This window comes from Pristiophorus japonicus, chromosome 20, assembly GCF_044704955.1.
Source record: "Pristiophorus japonicus isolate sPriJap1 chromosome 20, sPriJap1.hap1, whole genome shotgun sequence".
Classification (NCBI taxonomy): Eukaryota; Metazoa; Chordata; class Chondrichthyes; family Pristiophoridae; genus Pristiophorus; species Pristiophorus japonicus.
The window spans coordinates 47,795,723-47,815,539 of NC_091996.1; the positions used below are offsets into that span (position 1 = coordinate 47,795,723).

The window sequence follows — 19,817 nt, forward strand, 5'->3', positions numbered from 1 at the left end:
GGGAAGCTAGAAAGGGGAACAACGAGTGAAGCAAAAATTTAAATTGAAAGAATACCCGAGAGAAACAAAGTTTTTTTAATTCATTGTGAACGTGAATGTGGGCGTCACTGGTAAGGCCAGCATTTATTACCCATCCTTAATTACCCTTGAGAAGGTGGTGTGAATACAACTGAGTGGCTTGTTAGGCCATTTCAGAGGGCAGTTAAGAGTCAACTGTGGCTTTGGAGTTGCAGAAAGGCCAGACCAGTTAAGGACAGCAGTTTTCCTTCTCTAAAAGGACATTAGTGAACCAGATGGGCTTTCATGACAATCTGGTAGTTGCATGGTCAACATTACTGATGCTAATTTTTCATTCCAAATTTATATAACTGAATTTAAATTCCTTAGCTGCCATTGTGGGATTTAAACTCATGTCTCCGGATCATGTCCCAATCTCCAGATTACTAGTCTACTAACAAAACCACTATGCGGCTGTGCCCAATAAAGATTGAAAGGGGGACATGGGAGAATACAAAAGCCCAAAAGAAACTGGGAGCACTGTGCATGACATTGAAGTAATTTGAAAGATCGGATCCAATGGAAGGGCTGAACAGCTATTGAAGATTGTTTTCTAAACTTGTGACAAATCTAAGGAGGGATCCTTGAAAGGAATTCAGCTGTTTATCACATTACCCCAACAGCACCGATTTCACATAAGCATGAGGTTCCTGTTGTGCTCAGGAAATCTGAACTGTCTTAACTTATTCAAGGAAAGCCACAGAGACACACGGAAATGTCAATGTTCCAGTCATCAAAGTACCTCTGCGTCCCTTCCAGTAATTACACCCAGAGTTGCACTGGGATTGCTTTAATTGGTACAGGCGCAGTTGGCTTTAAGTGAATGTGAATGCTTAATTGAGATTATTATGTTACGGGGCTGCTGTTTCTCAGTCCAATCATAGATCTCATTTGTTTGAGATTGAATTAATTAATAGTTGATATACAAGGCCTCACATCCATCAGATTATGTGATGCACACATATATCCAATAGGTTTAGATCAAATTCAAAGGAATTCATCATAAAACACCAACAGCAATTTGGGAAGAGTTGCCACTGTACCTGAATCCTGTACAGATGTGGAACTATATCTGAAAATCAGATCCATAAAGTAAACTTTTATTAGTGGCATATGCTCAGTTCATTATATTTCCTTGCATGAATCCAATCTCCCCACAGAACGCTGTGCTTAATGCTGAATCTAGCTTGACAGTATGCGTCTGACATTTAAATAACATGATGAACATTTACCTCACCTCCAAAAGAACCATCTCGCAAAGATAATTCCAATTCAATAAAGCTCATCTTTGATGTGATATACACTGACATTCTGTAATGTGATTCCGAGCAATATGATTTTTTTCTTAATTAATAAGACCCATAAGACTTCAGTACCAAGCTAGATCTGTCCATCTTTCCTCATAACAATGCAAATTATGTCAGTTAACTCTCACCCAGATCAATAAAGTGACTCACACAAACCAGAAAAATCTAATTTTCCATGATTCTATTCTTGGTAACAGTCAAATGCCCACTAATATTTTTATTGGAGACATCTGATTTTTTTGACTTGAATACTGCTCACTGTGAATTTGGAATATCAGAAACACAGCAAGAAGATTTTCTGTGGGTGATATTGCTCGTCAATCTGTACAACAGTAGAACACCTTCCTGCCATGCTTACAATGATATAACAGAGGAATACTTTGCTTAAGGTATCACTCATCTTCCCTACATTATCATATACTTAGCATAATGAAATGCCAAATGATATTGATATGCATTGGCTCAGCAGTTGGGGCTACAATTCATGTCAAAGTCAGTTATTACTTAGTGGGTAGCACCCTTGCCTCCGAGTAGAATGGTTATGCATTCACTTGTGTGTTGTTAGTTGGTATGCTTGCACTAGAATGAGGGTGAGTGAGAGGGGTAGCTAGTGAGATGGGGATGTGATAATGTAGATAGAGAGGGATGGGTGGAGGTGAGTGAGGATTTGTAGGAGTAGGTTAGGGAAGGCAGAGTGATGGGGATGAGATGAGTGGCACAGCAGGATGAGGTTGAATGTGGCTCTGCAGTAATGTTTTGTGATCAATTCAGGTCATTGAAAGGTTTGTCCACTGCAGCCAGGTCCTCCTGATAACACTCCTGCTTGTGTCCTCCTGTGCAATGTGCATCCAGGCTGTGTTGGCCTCCTGGGGAGATCTCTTCTGTCCATTGGAAGGGAAGAGAACCTCCCTGTGTGCTGTGATTCCTTCCAGAAGCATATGCAGGGAGTCATGGGAGCGCCTGGGTGCAACTGTGCACCTCTCTGCAGTGCTTGTCAGTGTTTGCAGCATCTTAATGCTGTAGAACACTGATAGCACAACTGTCAAAATCAATTTGGACATGATCCCTTGAAGGAAACCATCTGATAATGCATCACCAAATGACGGCATCAGACCTGCTTCCTTTTAATTGGCCGGGAACCTCGCTGGACAGGCTTAACAAACCCAATCATCGTAGGATCACTTCAGCAGAGCGTGATGGAGCTGGCAGTGGGCACAGACCTCGCTACAGACACTGGCCGCATCGAACCTACCTCAGTAGGCAAAATCGCGGCCATAATGTGGACCAGGGTCACATATAGGCCAGACCAGGTATGAGTGGCAGTTTCATCACTTCCCTCAAGTCAATCAGATATCAACAATCCAGCAACTTTCATAGACATGCACAAATTAACAGATTTGTTTGAATTTTTGCCATGGTGAGATTTGAACTCATGACCTTGTACCTCACAATTATAACCACTAGGCCACTGAATCCACAGCAGATGGCTGGTAGCACCACAGAACTGTATCCCAGCAAAAGTCAACACTTTTGGGGAAGGGGGCAACAGCTGTGTCTGAACAGCTAAGCAAATTACTGCTCCCATTCATGTAACCGGGCAAACTACCAAATAAACCGAGAGAGACAACCCTGCTCTTCTACAATCAGTACAATCATGATTATTGTTATTTTCCAGCGCTTCCCAGTGAGGCAATGTGAAACCAATAAAGTCTGGCTGAATATAGGAGATAGAATAAGTGGTGTGACTTCATAAGTCATCAACCAGGTTGATTTGTTGGGAAGGGCCACTCAACATTCATCTGACAAGTCACTCGTGGCTTGGGGCACATCGGTCACTCTGGCGAGTTAGCAGATTTGGAGATTGGCAGCATCTTGTGGTTGATAAAAATTACAACTTTGCTGAAACATTCACAATTGACCTTATACTTGAAGTGAGTCAGTTTTAGCACTTTTACCAAGAGTTAAGCTTAAGGCTACCCTTGATGCTTTTGTAATCCTTTTGGGTGAACTATAAATGAACCGTTCCTTTCAATGGCACTTTTTGTGCAATGTGCATTTTGTGATAGTATTGATGATGCGGTTTCACAACATACCACACAGCCCGTGGAGTCAACCTTTCGATCAGTCACGCAGCGATAATTTCTTGTGCAACCTCCATTATCCCGGGAGCAGTCACGCACAGGGCCAAACGAGGACAAGAGGTCATCAGGGGTTTCAAAATATGTAGATCGCATAGCTTCCTCCCTTTAGGACAATACCAAAAATGAACATGTTAGAATAATGTCGCAGAGTTAAACTGACCTCAACAGCAACTAACCCAAGAGTAAAAAGGCTTGACAACACACACTGCAAATCTCATTCATCTATTTCATCAGTCCAGACAACATGTTTAATGTTTCAAACAGTTTAATTGATCAGAGACTGCCAGTCTAAATTAGACCATTTAGAAGCATAACTACTCATGTGAAAATTTAAATTCTGCTATCTCCTCGGTGTATGAGATTATTCAAAATTGACTGCACTCGGTATCTTCAAGATACCGCATCCCTTTTTGTTGGTGTATATCAACTGAATTTTAAAGCCATTAGAAAGAAAATAAAAAATCAGTAAAATTCCAGCAATGCCATAAGGTCCAATGAATTCTGAATGAAAATATTCAGAAAGACATTAAACTTGCTGCATCCTGTGTTCACTGGAAGTGGTTGTAAACCCTTTTTCATTGGATCTTGAAGGCTCATTTCAAAATGGCCGAACATTTACTGTTCAGGAGGATTTTTTTCCTGTCAATATCCTAACCAATTTTGGGAAATTAAACTATTGCTGAATTCAATTAATAGTCGTAGTCTGGGGTAGGATCATGAACAGTATAACTAATTAAAAATGTAGAAAAAATAAATGAATAGTTCCTTTTTAAGATATCATAATCATTCAGAAATTAATTGCTTAAGTTATGCAATCTGGGTTCTCATGACAATGCTTCCCTGTTAAGATACTTGTAGCTAATGTATGTCACCGCGGTGTCACAGTCCCTGCACAAAGCCCATCTTTCCCACAACAGATTAATTGCTTAAATGAGAATGATGTCCTTTTGGACAGAACAGGAATATTTTACTACGTCTTCAATAGCATTATTTACTCATTGTTTCTTGCAAGTTAAAATCGTACAGCCAAAGTGCTGACATGGCCACTTACCAATCCAGAAGGCCAAATGACCACTTTGACCGTAGGAATAAGAATATATAAAGATGTAAAGAAACAAATGTCTTCAGCATGGAGATTTAGTTATCAATCAGGCACCACATGTCAAGTAAAAAGACCCGAATGTTTCACCATGGAACGCTGGGATGTGAGCTCACACTTGCCAATTCCCACAGCCAGAGTTGTTGATCACAGATATTCCAGTGTGGGGAGATACCAAGAAAAGACGAGACATTAACGCAAATTGAGTGGAGCAAAAAACAGAGATTGTCATCCTTGTGCTCACAACTCCTGGCAGTCGTTTTCAGAGAAACATTGTTGGATGCTTATGAGTAGATGTTGCACAACAGAATTGAGAAGTAATGGGCAAAGGAAAAATAAAATAGTGGAGTCTCAAAAATATATTCTATATTGTCAGGTAACAGAGTTAAGTATATTATTGGGACGTTAGACACCCAAAACTGTATTACCACCTTTATATCATTGCTAAGTATATGTTATTCAATCTGGGAGTACAACAAAAGGATATCTTACTTGTTTAGAGTTATACAGCAAGGACTGACCACAACAAAACAGTTTAGTGAAAGTGAGAGAGCCATAATGGCGAAAGTATCATATGAGTTGATGCGAACTAATGTCAGCTATTACTCTGACAGACTACAGGGGAATATACAATACTGTCGATCAGCAACGGTTACTGCACAAAGCAATCCTTAATGTGAATGATACACATCCTCTTCAATGATAATCTTTAGTTCTCACTTCATCCGGTCACTAATTGTGAACATTCTGCACAGACTGATTAAAAACACAGCGTCATCTTACAAAAGTTAATGGGAAAATAAACAAAAGAATGAATGCAGTCACCCCAGTAACACCGTAAGATGCTGGAGCTCATGGGGACAGCAGGTTGCTCATTTTACTTGGCTTAATACTACTTTACCTGCTCAGATTTGATCAGGGTCAAGACTGAAGGCCTGACTTAATTTATATAATTAAACAAAGTTCTGACAGCAACTGCAAGCAGGTTGAAGTGGCAGTCATAACAGCTTGATTAAATGACACCAAAATTGTCCTTTTAAAATGAACTTTCTAAATATTACTGCACATCTTTGCCTTTTATAACATCAGGTTAATTAACTCTGGCAAAAGAAACGTATCATAATTCAAATGTGCACAACACTACAAACATTCTCAAAGAAGCTACTGCATAGCCATTAAATCAACTTGTTACAAATGATGTGTCTTAGGATGCAAATTGCAGTACCCTATACCTGATTGGAATCTGAATTAATTCATACTTTGCTTTTGGTCATTTCAGTCTTTCCTTTTCATCTTCATGTATACTCCCTTCTAATTGAAATGAACCTTCTCTGGCTTAATTGAAACCAGTGGCCATGTCTAGATATATGTGAATCTGTTATTTATTTTATTCCACTGACCTCCAGTAGCTTTGCTTACTGAGGCCCAGAATTATGATGTTTAGCTGCTAGGCTGGTCTGTTCATTAACAGCTACTTCAATGTGGGGAAGTAGTCTGAATAGGCCCTGAACAATTAGCTGCTATCGAGAGTTTCTTTAGATTGGCTACTTGTTGCTTTCTAGCTGGGAAAAGGCAAGGTTATCAGATCAGTAAAAACACCAAAAATGACTGGCATACTTTGTAGTCTTGCTTCCCCGCCCCCCTCCCCCACTCAAAGACGGAATATATATGTGATATAGACACACTTTAAAGGGAAACAGTTGCAGGGCTATGGGGAAAAAGCAGGTTACTAATTGTTAGCCCTTTCAGAGAGTTGGCACAGGCTCGATGGGCTGAATGGCCTCCTTCAGTGCTGTATTATTCTATGATTCTATCTGCTGTGGTATTGCATGTAGTGATTCAAGAGATGTGCTGCATTCTAATAGGGTGCTATACCTTGTCATGAACAAAGTATTACAAATGCCGCTGATTCATGGTGCTGAAAGTGAAATCTTAATCATTACATGGTATCGTGGAATTTTTAATAGTATTTTGTGGAGTGAATTTTTTGACTCTGCATTCTTATGTGAGTTGTATATAAATCAATGGAATAAACAAAGAACTGTGTGAAAAAAATAATAATTAAGGGTTGGGAAATTATCACGTACAAAGTTAATTAAATAAATTAACAAGCTTAATGAATTGAAAAGGACATTGGGTGACTGAAAATTGGGTGAAATGAATTAAATAAATTAGGGCATGATAATAGAATGGTTTGCATAAATATACAGGCCCCATGATTGAAAAAGGTGTCTACAGAATGGGGAGAAACTGTAACATATAAATAAAAAGGAAATACAGTTGGCAATGGTGTAGGCCTCTCAGCAATGGTGCAGGTAAAGTAGGATTCTCTCCCTGGCTTCTTGCTAATGGTACAGGCTAAGCAAGCTTCTCCGGGAGCAGGCCGTGGAAGATAAAGAAAAGGAAGAACAGGTTGCATTTATTTATATTAAAACAGCAAAAGATTCTGTGCTAGGAAGTATTAAAACACATAAATAGCACTGACATGTCAGCAATAAAAATATGAATTAAACAAGATTAGGCTCGTCGTAGGTTGGGAGCAAATAAATATTAAAGAGCTTTCACAGAACAATTGACAGTACTGTGTAGAGCACTCGTAAAAAGAAATCAGAAAATATCTAATTAAAAATTATATTTCTATTATTCAGTCACTTTCAATCAGTAGCCCTGAAGTTATCCCCTAAAAGGCAAACAAGCACACACACACACACACACGCACAGACTGACTATGCACAGCAAGCTAGAGTATGCACCGCATTATAAGAACAGTAAGTTATATTGACACAGATTTTGCTCTCCGTGCCAGCTCTTCATACACTCACACTTGCTCACAGACTTTCTATGAGATTTTGCTGTGGAACTTACTGTAAATCAGAAAGCCAAAACAGCGCGGCACCCTCAACAGTGCATCTGGGACCTGCGTGAGCAGGGAAAGCAATTGCGTATCTTCTTAACCAATCGGATTAAAGAATTGTTAAAGAGCAGTGCAGATTCTGAACCAGGAAGTGTCAGTTCAATATTTAATTCAATGTCAAATCAGGTACAGAAAGCAAAACAAAGAAAGGGAAAGAAAGATGGAATTGAGTGATAAAAGAGACAGAAATTTTAAAAAATTGATTTCGTTTTAAAAAAAATCTCCAACAGCAATTAAAACCTGAAGGAATGAGACTCCACACTTGTAAACGTTAATTTTCATTGCCAGAGAGGTTGTTTAGCAGTAATTAAGACTTATCGCACCGTTATGTTTATTACAGCAAAATATGGCCTATTATGTAAAACGGAATGCAGCTGTGAGTCGCTTTGAGGCTGAAAGGTGTCCTAAATTCTTCAAATTAATGTGCGTTCTTTTAGAATTCTGGCTTTGTTTGATTGACAGATCAGTGAACACGTTGCAGATAGTGTGAAAATAATGCATCCTTGAAAAGAGGAAGCTGAAACATTTTTTAATATTGCTTTGTATCTGCAAAGTGCAGGCGGTAGAAGTGTAAATTAAAGTACAAGAATCATTGTTTAAAAAGTTAAAACTTTCCCACATTAATACTCTGTTTGAAGATGTTCAACTGCTTCTAGGCTGTCTGTGGTCTGCTGCAACTCTTCAAAAAATGGAAACCAGGGCTGGAAATCAATCACATTGGAATAATGATCCGATTAGGTATGGCAAAATCATATTGCTGTATACATTTGAATTAAATGTTGGAATAAATTTGGGCTGATTGTAATAAATTAGGTGTGACAAAAGTATGTCTAAAATGTGACAAAGAGATGTTACAAGGCTTTTAAAGGCCTTTATATCAATATGATATTTTTTTCCTTCTTTTCATTATTCTTCCTTTCATATAGATTTTCAGGCTCTAGCCCTTTCTATAGTTTGTCCATTTCTCACATCCGTTTGCCACATTACATTTTGCTTTCCCCCTATGTTTTGTATGTGCAATCCATGATGTCAGAGTTGGTCTGGACTAGTTGAGAAAGAATGAAGCCAAAGGATTTAAGCAGGCTCTACTGATAACACCTGGTAATCTGGGAAGTCATCTGTGGCCTTCCGAAATTACAAGTGGATAATTTTTATGTTGCACTGTTAGTTAACTACTAATTCACTACTTGAAAACCCAGAAAAGTGAATAAGTAACCAAGTGTTACTGTCAAGAAACATCGTACTGTCAAGAAACATGTTACCAGATAATGCTTGTCAATGTTAAGCTACCCGATTAGTCACTAAACTCAAAGTCAGTGAGTCCTTTACATAAATGTAAAGGAATTTATTGTGCTAGAGATTCTTTAACAGAACAAAGACTTGATTGGTACAACATAAGATAAACCCAAGTAACATTACATTTTTTTGTGATTCTCATGGATTTCTAGAGACTCAAATGATCTCATGGAAGACTCTGTGCATCACAAAGATATATTGGTACCATTACCACAACCATATCACCTTCTGGTTCTACACCTTTGGCAGTAGCTCCCCTTGGCTTTTGATCAGTCCCTGAGAGTGTGCTATGACCCCAAATTGTATATGATGGAATTCTGATTTCAGTAGATGATTGCACTTGCATGAACATTACATAATCATAACACAGAGAACCATGGAACCTTATAGCACAGAAATCGGCTATTTGGCCCATTGTGCCAGTTCTTTAGAAACATAGAAACATAGAAACTAGGTGCAGGATTGGGCCATTTGGCCCTTTGAGCCTGCACCACCATTCAATAATATCATGGCTGATTATTCACCTCAGTATCCCTTTCCTGCTTTCTCTCCATACCCCTTGATCCCTTTAGCCATCAGGGCCATATCTAACTCTCTCTTGAATATATATAACGAACTGGCATAAACAACTCTTTGCGGTCGAGAATTCCACAGGTTTTGAATGAAGAAGTTTCTCCTCATCTCGATCCTAAATGGCTTACCTCTTATCCTTAGACTGTGACCCCTGGTTCTGGACTTCCTCAATATCAGAAACATTCTTCCTGCATCTAACCTGTCTAGTTCCGTCAGAATTTTATATGTTTCGATAAGAACCCCTCTCATTCTTCTAAACTCCAGGGAATACAGGCCCAGTCGATCCAGTCTCCACTCATATGTCAGCCCCGCCATCCTGGGAATTAGTCTGGTGAACCTTCGCTGCACTCCCTCAATAGCAAGAACGTCCTTCCTCAGATTAGGAGACAAAAACTGAACACAATATTCCAGGTGAGGTCTCACCAAGGCCCGGATCCTGTACTCAAATCCCCTAGCTATGAAGGCCAACATGCCATTTGACTTCTTCACCGCCTACTATACCTGCATGCCAACTTTCAATGACTGATGTACCATGGCACCCAGGTCTCGTAGCACCTCCCACTTTTCCTAATCTGCCGCTATTCAGATAATATTCTGCCTTCACGTTTTTGCACCAAAGTGGATAACCTCACATTTATCCACATTATGCTGTATGTGCTGTGCATTTGCCCACTCACCGAACCTGTCCAAGTCACCTGCAGCCTCTCAGCATCCGCCTCACATCTTACACTGCCACCCAGCTTAGTGTCATCTGCAAACTTGGAGATATTACATTAAATTCCTTCATCTAAATCATTGATGTATATTGTAAATAGCTGGGGTCCCAGCACTGAGCCCTGCCGCACCCCACTAGTCACTGCCTGCCATTCTGAGAAGGATCTGTTTATCCCTACTCTCTGCTTCCTGTCTGCCAAACAATTCTCGATCCACGTCAATACATTACCCCCAATACCATGTGCTTTAATTTTGCACACTAATCTCTTGTGTGGGACCTTGTCAAAAGCCTTTTGAAAGTCCAAATACACCACATCCACTGGTTCTCCTTGTCCACTCTACTAGTTACATCCTCAAAAAATTCCAGAAGATTTGTCAAGCATGATTTCCCTTTTATCAATTCATGCTGACTTGGACCGATCCTGTCACTCCTTTCCAAATGCGCTGCTATTTCATTTTTAATAATTGATTCCAACATTTTCCCCACCACTAATGTCAGGCTAACCGGTCTATAATTTCCCGTTTTCTCTCTCCCTCCTTTTTTAAAAAGTGGTATTACATTAGCTACCCTCCAACCCATAGGAACTGAACCAGAGTCGATAGACTGTTGGAAAATGATCACCAATGCATTCACTATTTCTAGGACCACTTCCTTAATTACTCTGGGATGCAAACTATCAGGCCCTGGGGATTTATCGGACTTCAATCCCATCAATTTCTCTAACACAATTTCCTGACTAATAAGGATTTCCTTCATATCCTCCTTCTCGCTAAGCCCTCGTACCCCTAGTATTTCCGCAAGGTTATTTGTGTCTTCCCTCGTAAAGACAGAACCAAAGTATTTGTTCAATTGGTCGGCCATTTCTTTGTTCCCCGTTATAAATTCACCTGATTCTGACTGCAAGGGACCTACATTTGTCTTCAATTATCTTTTTCTCTTCACATATGTATAGAAATATAGAAAAATAGAAAATAGTTGCAGGAGTAGGCCATTCGGTCCTTCGCACCTGCACCACAAGTCAAGAAGATCATGGCTGATCATTCCCTTTCCTGCTTTCTCTCCATACCCCTTGATCCCCTTAGCCGTAAGGGCCATATCTAACTCCCTCTTGAATATATCCAATGAACTGGCATCAATAACTCTCTGCGGCAGGGAATTCCATAGGTTAACAACTCTCTGAGTGAAGAAGATTCTCCTCATCTCAGTCCTAAATGGCCTACCCCTTATCCTAAGACTATGTCCCCTGGTTCTGGACTTCCCCAACATCAGGAACATTCTTCCTGCATCTAACCTGTCCAATCCCATCAGAATCTTATACATTTCTACGAGATCCCCTCTCATTCTTCTAAACTCCAGGGAGTAAAGGCCCAGTTGATCCAGTCTCTCCTCATATGACAGTCCAGCCATCCCTGGAATCAGTCTGGTGAACATTCGTAGCACTCCCTCAATAGCAAGAATGTCCTTCCTCAGATTAGCAGACCAAAACTGAACACAATATTCCAGATGAGGCCTCACTAAGGTCCTGTACAACTGCAGTAAGACCTCCCTGCTCCTATATTCAAATCCCCTAGCTATGAAGCCAACATACCATTTGCCTTCTTCACCACCTGCTGTACCTGCATGCCAACTTTCAATGACTGATGAACCATGACACCCAGGTCTCGTTGCACCTCCCCTGTTCCTAATCTGCCGCCATTCAGATAATATTCTGCCTTCTTGTTTTTGCCCCCAAAGTGGATAGTCTCACATTTATCCACATTATACTGCATCTGCCATGTATTTGCCCACTCGCCTAACCTGTCCAAGTCACACTGCTGCCTCTTAGCATCCTCCTCATAGCTCACACCGCCACCCAGTTTAGTGTCATCTGCAAACTTGGAGATATTACACTCAATTCCATCATCTAAATCATTAATATATATTGTAAAGAGCTGGGGTCCCAGCACTGAGCCCTGCGACACTCCACTAGTCACTGCCTGCCATTCTGAAAAGGACCCATTTATCCCGACTCTCTGCTTCCTGTCTGCCAACCAGTTCTCTATCCACGTCAGTACATTACCCCCAATACCATGTGCTTTGATTTTGCACACTAATCTCTTGTGTGGGACCTTGTCAAAAGCCTTTTGAAAGTCCAAATACACCACATCCACTGGTTCTCCCCTGTCCACTCTACTAGTTACATCCACAAAAAATTCTAGAAGATTTGTCAAGGATGATTTCCCTTTCATAAATCCAGCTGACTTGGACCGATCATGTTACTGCTTAGCAAGTGCTCTGCTATTTCATCTTTAATAATTGATTCCAATATTTTCCCCACTACTGATGTCAGGCTAACCGGTCTATAATTACCTGTTTTCTCTCTCCCTCTTTTTTAAAAATTGGTGTTCCATTAGCAACCCTCTAGTCCATAGGAACTGATCCTGAGTCAATAGACTGCTGGAAAATTATCACCAATGAATCCACTATTTCTAGGGCCACTTCCTTAAGTACTCTGGGATGCAGAATATCAGGTCCTGGGGATTGATTGGCCTTCAATCCCGTCAATTTCTCTAACACAATTTCCCGCCGAATAAGGATATCCTTCAGTTCCTCCTTCTCACTTGACCCTCGGTCCCCGAGTACATCCGGAAGCTTTTGCAGTCAGTGTTTATGTTCCCAGCAAGCTTCCTCTCATAGTCTATTTTCCCCCTCCTAATTAAACCCTTTGTCCTCCTCTGCTGAATTCTAAATTTCTCCCAGTCCTCAGGTTTGCTGCTTTTTCTGGCCAATTTATATGCCTCTTCAATGGATTTAACACTATCCCTAATTTCCCTTGTTAGCCACGATTGAGCCACCTTCTCCGTTTTATTTTTACTCCAGACAGGGATGTACAATTGCTGAAGTTCATCCATGTGATCTTTAAATGTTTGCCATTGCCTTTACGTTGGGGAACCCTTTAAGTATTATTCGCCAGTCTATTCTAGCCAATTCACGTCTCATACCTTCGAAGTTACCTTTCCTTTAGTTCAGGACCCGAGTCTCTGAATTAACTGTGTCACTCTCCATCTTAATAAAGAATTCTACCATATTATGGTCACTCTTCCCCAAGGGGCCTCGCACAACAAGATTGCTAATTAGTCCTTTCTCATTACACATCACCCAGTTTAGGATGGCCAGCCCACCAGTTTGTTCCTCGATATATTGGTCTAGAAAACCATCCCTAATACACTCCAGGAAATCCTCCTCCACCGTATTGCTACCAGTTTGGTTAGCCCAATCCATATGTAGATTAAAGTCGCCCGTGATAACTGCTGTGCCTTTATTGCATGCATCCCTAATTTCTTGTTTGATGCTATCCCCAACCTCACTACGACTGTATTGTGGTCTGTATACAACTCCCACAAGCGTTTTCTGCCCTTTGGTATTCCGCAGTTCTACCCATACAGATTCCACACCATCCAAGCTAATGTCCTTCCTTACTATTACGTTAATTTCCTCTTTAACCAACAAAGGATGAGAAGGGATCTCAGAAAAATATAAGATTCTGACGGGACTGGACGGGTTAGATGCGGGATGAATGTTCCCGATGTTGGGGAAGTCGAGAACCAGGGGACACAGTCTGAGGATAAGGGGCAGAACATTTAGGACTGAGATGAGGAGAAACTTCTTCACTCAGAGAATTGTTAGCCTGTGGAATTCCCTGCCGCAGAGCGTTGTTGGTGTCAATTCATTGGATATATACAAGAGGGAGTTAAATATGGCCCTTACGGCTAAAGGGATCAAGAGGTATGGAGAGAAAGCAGGAAAGGGGTATTGAGGGAATGATCAGCCATGATCTTATTGAATGGTGGTGCAGGCTCGAAGGGCCTAGTCCTGCACCTATTTTCTATGTTTCTATGTTAATGCTACCCCACCTCCTTTTCCTTTCTGTCTATCCTTCCTGAATGTTGAATACCCCTGGATGTTGAATTCCCAGCCTTGGTCACCCTGGAGCCATGTCTCCGTAATCCCAATTATATCATATTCGTTAATAGCTGCCTGCGCAGTTATTTCTTCCACCTTATTATGAATACTCCTCGCATTGAGGCACAGAGCCTTCAGGCATGTCTTTTTAACACACTTTGTCCCTTTAGAATTTTGCTGTAATGTGGCCCTTTTTGATTTTTGCCTTGGGTTTCTCTGCCCTCCACTTTTACTTTTCTTCTTTCTATCTTTTGCTTCTGCCCCTATTTTACTTCCCTCTGTCTCCCTGCATACGTTCCCATCCCCCTGCCATATTAGTTTAACCCCTCCCCAACCGCACTAGAAAACACTCCCCCTCGGATATTGGTTCCGGTCCTGCCCAGGTGCAGACCCGTCCGGTTTGTACTGGTCCCACCTCCCCCAGAACCGGTTCCAATATCCCACGAATTTGAATCCCTCCCTCCTGCACCACTCCTCAAGCCACAGATTCATTTTAGCTATCCTGCCATTCTTATTCTGACTAGCATGTGGCACTGGTAGCAATCCTAAGATTACTACCTTTGAGGTCCTACTTTTTAATTTAATTCCTAGCTGCCTAAACTCAGCTTGTAAGATCTCATCTCATTTTTTACCTGTATCGTTGGTACCTATATGTACCACGACAGCTGGCTGTTCAGCCTCCCCCTCCACAATGCGCTGCAGCCACTCCGAGACATCCTTGACCCTTGCACCAGGGAGGCAACATACCATCCTGGAATCTCGTTTGCGGCCGCAGAAATTCCTATCTACTCCCCTTACAATAGAATCCCCTATCACTATAGCTCTCCCACTCTTTTTCCTGCTCTCCTGTACAGCAGAGCCACCTCTGGTGCCATGGACTTGGCTGCTGCTGCCTTCCCCTGATGAGTCTTCTCCCCCAACAATACCCAAGGTGGTGTATCTGTTTTGGAGGGAGATGCCTGCAGGGGACCCTCGCACTACCTTCCTTCCATGGCTCTTCCTGATGGTCACCCATTTCCTATCTGCCTGTGTAACCTTTACCTGCAGTGTGACCAACTCACTAAACATGCTATTCACGACATCTTCAGCATCGCGGATGCTCCAGAGTGAATCCATGCGCAGCTCCAGTGCCGCAATGCAGTATGTCAGGAGCTGCAGCTGGATACACTTCCTGCACAGGCCGTCGTCAGGGACACTGGAAGCGTCCCTGACTTCCCACATAGCACAGGAGGAGCATGACACGGGTCTGGGCTCTCCTGCCATGACTTAACCTTTAGATTACTTAATTTGGCAACAATGACAAGATTTCTTATTGCTAAGAGCAAGAAGAAAGATAAATAAAAAGAAAACTACTCACCACTTAACCAGCCAATCACTTACCCTCTTGGCTGTGATGTCACCCTTTGATTACTTTTTACTTCTTTCTTACTTCTGACCCTCCTGCAGCTGCAGCTCGCTCCACCTTCGGCCGCTGCTCCTGACTGCTGCCGATCCCTGGACTCCCGCTGGGCCTTTATAGGCCGCTGCTCACTGCTCCTCCGGCCGCTGCTCCCGACTGCTGCCGATGTCTGGATTCCCGCTGGGCCTTTATAGGCCGCTGCTCGCTCCACCTCCGGCCGCTGTTCCTGACTGCTAGAGCATTCCAAAGCTAATCATACACCCCAGCTCTCTCCATGCGGCTCTGTGATTTTCCTTTGCTTCATCTTGTGACATGAACCTCCCTGCACACCTTTCACTGTTCCAATGATTACTGTAATCCATTTAAAAACTAGCTAGGACAACCATATCATCAAATTCACAGTTTCTTTGAAAGCCAGTCATCAATATGGGGAAAATATAGAGTTGCCAAATTTTCTATTATTATTTGGGGAAGAGAAGCATAAGTAAAAATTTTCATCATAATCATATTACTTGCAAATGACACATGATGTGTTACAATGCAGTTAATAGCACGGCATCTTTTCTGAGTAAGAGTCAAAAAGCTGCCAAAGACTTTTTCATCAAAACCTTTAACACAGAAACTGGGCACTACTGGCATGCAAGTAAATGTTTATAAATTTCTACATATCATGATTAAAAAGAGTTATGCTCAGCTCCAGGAATGATTTGGTGTTCAATGTATTGCATGTACAAGCCTTTGAACTGTCCAATATAGAAAAGTGGAAATGGCAAAAAATCTTTCAATGAAAAAATAAACAAGAAAGCAGGTCCAACTCACATATTTCCTCCTAATTGGAAATTCTAGTGGAAATGATCATAAGTAAAAACATTGGACTCCATCTCAAAAAGCTTGAGCAGAAATACATTCTTTCACAAATTTTACATAGCCTTCTTCGGTAACTAATGAAACACCTGAAGTGTTGCTTGCTTGCCTTTGAAACCAATGCATCAAATCACCAGTTCCTTTAATCACACCATCAATCCTTTCACCATTTATGGGGCTCAACTTTGCCCAACCCCATTTTTCGGCGCACTTACCTAAAGTGCACCGACTTTGCATGCTGGAAAGGGCGCCGGAAAAATGGGGCCCCATCCTGGCCGCTCTTTGGAGTCCCCGGAGACCTGGCGTGGCGTGCCGTTTGAAGTGAGGGGCGGAGCAACAGGCCAGCGCCGAAAACAGTTCCGCACCTGTGCGCATGCGCAGTGAAGTCTGCACGCATGCTCCTGCCCTTCCAGCGTGTCCTGCGGGTTTGAGCAGGACCTGATGCTCGCAGCCCATATCCCGTGCCGAAGGGATGCCCCGATCTCACCGCACCCTATCCCCGGCCGAGTGGCCTCCAGCACCAGCCGGCCAGCCCGGAGTTTCCGGGCGAGGTAGGACTTTGGTTTTATTTTTTTATTTATAAGTTGTGCTTGAGAATTTTGATTGGGGGGTAGGTGGGGAAGGAGGAGAGTTTTTTGGGGGAGGGAGAGAGAAAGAGTGTATTGGGGGGCGGGTGGGAGGAGAGAGAGAGTGTTTTTTTGGGGGGGATGAGGAGAGTTCTGGGGGAGGAGAGAAAGAGTGTTTTGTTGGGGGCAGGAGAAAGAGTGTTTTGTATACCAGCATCTCTCTCTCTCTCTCTCTCTCTCTCTCTGGTTACCGCCACCCCACCCCACCCCCCCCCCCCCCCCCCCCCACGACATCGCGGCCAGCAGCTCGCATTTCTCCGGTAGGATTTACTTCATTTTTATTAGTATTTTAATTATTTTAGCTTTTCCTTGCAATGTTTGATGCTTTGTTGTTGAGGTCCTCTCCAGTTCCCTTCCCTCCCCTATCCCTGCTCTAATGTCTGTCAAATGTGCACTGATTTTTCTTCACTGCCTTCTTCAGAGCTGGCTACACATGCTGACCGAAGTCGGTTTTTGCTGGCCAAAGTGGCATAAATGGCCAAAACTGGTGTAAGTATCTGGGAACGCCCCCTTTTGAAAAAAAAAACTGACCTAAAAAAAATCGTACCTAACTGACTTACTCTGGAGCAAATTTTGGGGGGAAAATGGTGTTTTTCTTTAAACTTACTCCAGAAAAAAACAACTTACTCCAAAAAAATTGATGCGAGTCATGGCCAATGTTGGGCCCCATGGGGATTAATTTTAACTTTAGGTGATAGAGTAAAGTGGGTGATATCCGATCGAACTGCCTGTTCTACATCTCTCCTGCATTTCATTTTCATTGTTGTCACTTATCATTCACTAGGAAACTGGACGCAGATTAGGAAATCATAATTGGAATATAACAATAAAACATTTCTGCCATTTTCAAGTGTAAGAGAATGTGAGAAATATTCTCCCCCTATGTGCCCAAAACATACATAAAGCTTGACAGAAATATAAAAATCAACAGAATACCCAACACCCAATGGGGATTTACATAGATCAACTGAATGACAGCCTCGGAACTTTCGGCAACACCAGCAGGTTGAACTAAGTCATGATAACTTGGGAGCCTTAATCAAAGAAATCTCTCCAAATGGTTGGAGAAAAACCTCCACCCTAGGAATTACATAGAAACATAGAAGTTTCTAGATGAAAAAGGTTCATCTAGTTCACCTTCTAAGATCCTGGTAGTCACATGATACAATAATGATTAATCATAGCATTTAATCTCTGTTACTTAGTTTCCAACAGACCCAGAAATGACACGAGGACAATCCCAGTGGTGGAGAGCTTTGGGAACCATAGGTCCAGAGTCACCTCTTTCCTCCCAAGTAAGTATGCCACACATACCATACCATATTGGCACACTGAAAAAATAACTCTAGGAAAGTCTTCAAAACATTTTGGAAATCTTCACCTGAGGGACCATGTCTTAAATGTTATGATTGTAAAGGATGGCATGATGGGAACATGAATGGGAAATTAAGTTGTAGAAGTCGGGGCGGCTAATTCTTGGTCCAAATAATCTTTTCTTAAAATCAATTGACAGGTAGACCAATTGTGCAGTCTCTGAATCATGCACAATTGCAATTTAGCATTCCTCTTTAACTTTACACACAGAGAAAGAATATATTTGATCACCACCCAATCTGAATGAAGGACCTTTCTAGATTCCCATTCTTGGATCCTCGGTTCCAATTGACAATGCTCTAAGAACGCTCTTTACTGATCTCCATGCACCTAGCCGGAGATCTCAAAAAATGCGTCGCAGCGAGCTTGGAACTGTCAGCTTGATAGTGAAATGCTTGTGAGGGACTGTGACATAAAATGGACTCCCTACACAATTCAATGAAGATCATTTCAAAAGTCTCACCATTAGTCTTCCCTTTAAAAATCCAACAATTATATAAGAACATAAGAATTAGGAATAGGAGTAGGCCATCTAGCCCCTCGAGCCTGCTCCGCCATTCAACAAGATCATGGCTGATCTGGCCGGGGACTCAGCTCCACTTACCTGCCCGCTCCCCATCACCCTTAATTCCCTTATTGGCTAAAAATCTATCTATCTGTGATTTGAATACATTCAATGAGCTAGCCTCAACTGCTTCCTTGGGCAGAGAATTCCACAGATTCACAACCCTCTGGGAGAAGAAATTCCTTCTCAACTCGGGTTTAAACTGGCTCCCCTGTATTTTGAGGCTGTGCCCCCTAGTTCTAGTCTCCCCGACCAATGGAAGCAACCTCTCTGCCTCTATCTTGTCTATCCCTTTTATTATTTTAAATGTTTCTGTAAGATCACCCCTCATCCTTCTGAACTCCAACGAGTAAAGACCCAGTCTACTCAATCTATCATCATAAGGTAACCCCCTCATCTCCGGATAATAGTTAACGTCCACATTGGTTTTAGTGAGCCTGGCACTGTGAGGCAGTTGAATTAACCTCTGCAGATGCAGTAATTCATGTGGGTGTTTCAATGGTCTTGTCATTTCTGCAATGTGTGGTAATTATGTTCCCACCTACAGTTGGATTTAAAATCTTCTCTCAAATCTTTTTCCTGAGGACATGAGCAGCACTCTCAGTTTAAACAAGAATTAACCGACAGGAGAAAAAAACCCCTGCAATGTTCTGACTTTGAATAGATGCTCTAATATCCAAATGTTATCTAAAATTAGCAAATTCCCTTTTACAAAGTATTGAAAGAAAGACGTGGACTTATACAGCCTTTCATAACCTCAGGACATCCCAAAATGGTTTACAAACAACAACTTTTGAATCGTAGTCAGTAGCAGTAGACATATTGCGCACAGCAAGCTCTCACAAACAGCAATGTGATCATGATCAGATAATCTGTTTTAGTGATGTTGGCTGAGGGATAAATGTTGGCCAGGACCCCGGGGAGAACTTCCCTGGTTCTTCTTCG

At 41.8% G+C, this 19,817-nt stretch overlaps 1 protein-coding gene across 2 annotated transcripts in view; it reads right to left on the reverse strand.

Moving 5' to 3' along the window:
• The window catches only part of LOC139232516 (astrotactin-2), a 1,052,969-nt gene that overhangs the window by 959,514 nt on the left and 73,638 nt on the right, over positions 1-19,817 (reverse strand). For both annotated transcript variants that reach the window (XM_070862850.1, XM_070862851.1), the window contains exon 2: positions 3,458-3,608. In XM_070862850.1, the coding sequence (XP_070718951.1) occupies positions 3,458-3,598 (141 nt within the window). In that variant the 5' untranslated portion in view covers positions 3,599-3,608. The remainder of the gene's footprint in view (positions 1-3,457; positions 3,609-19,817) is intronic.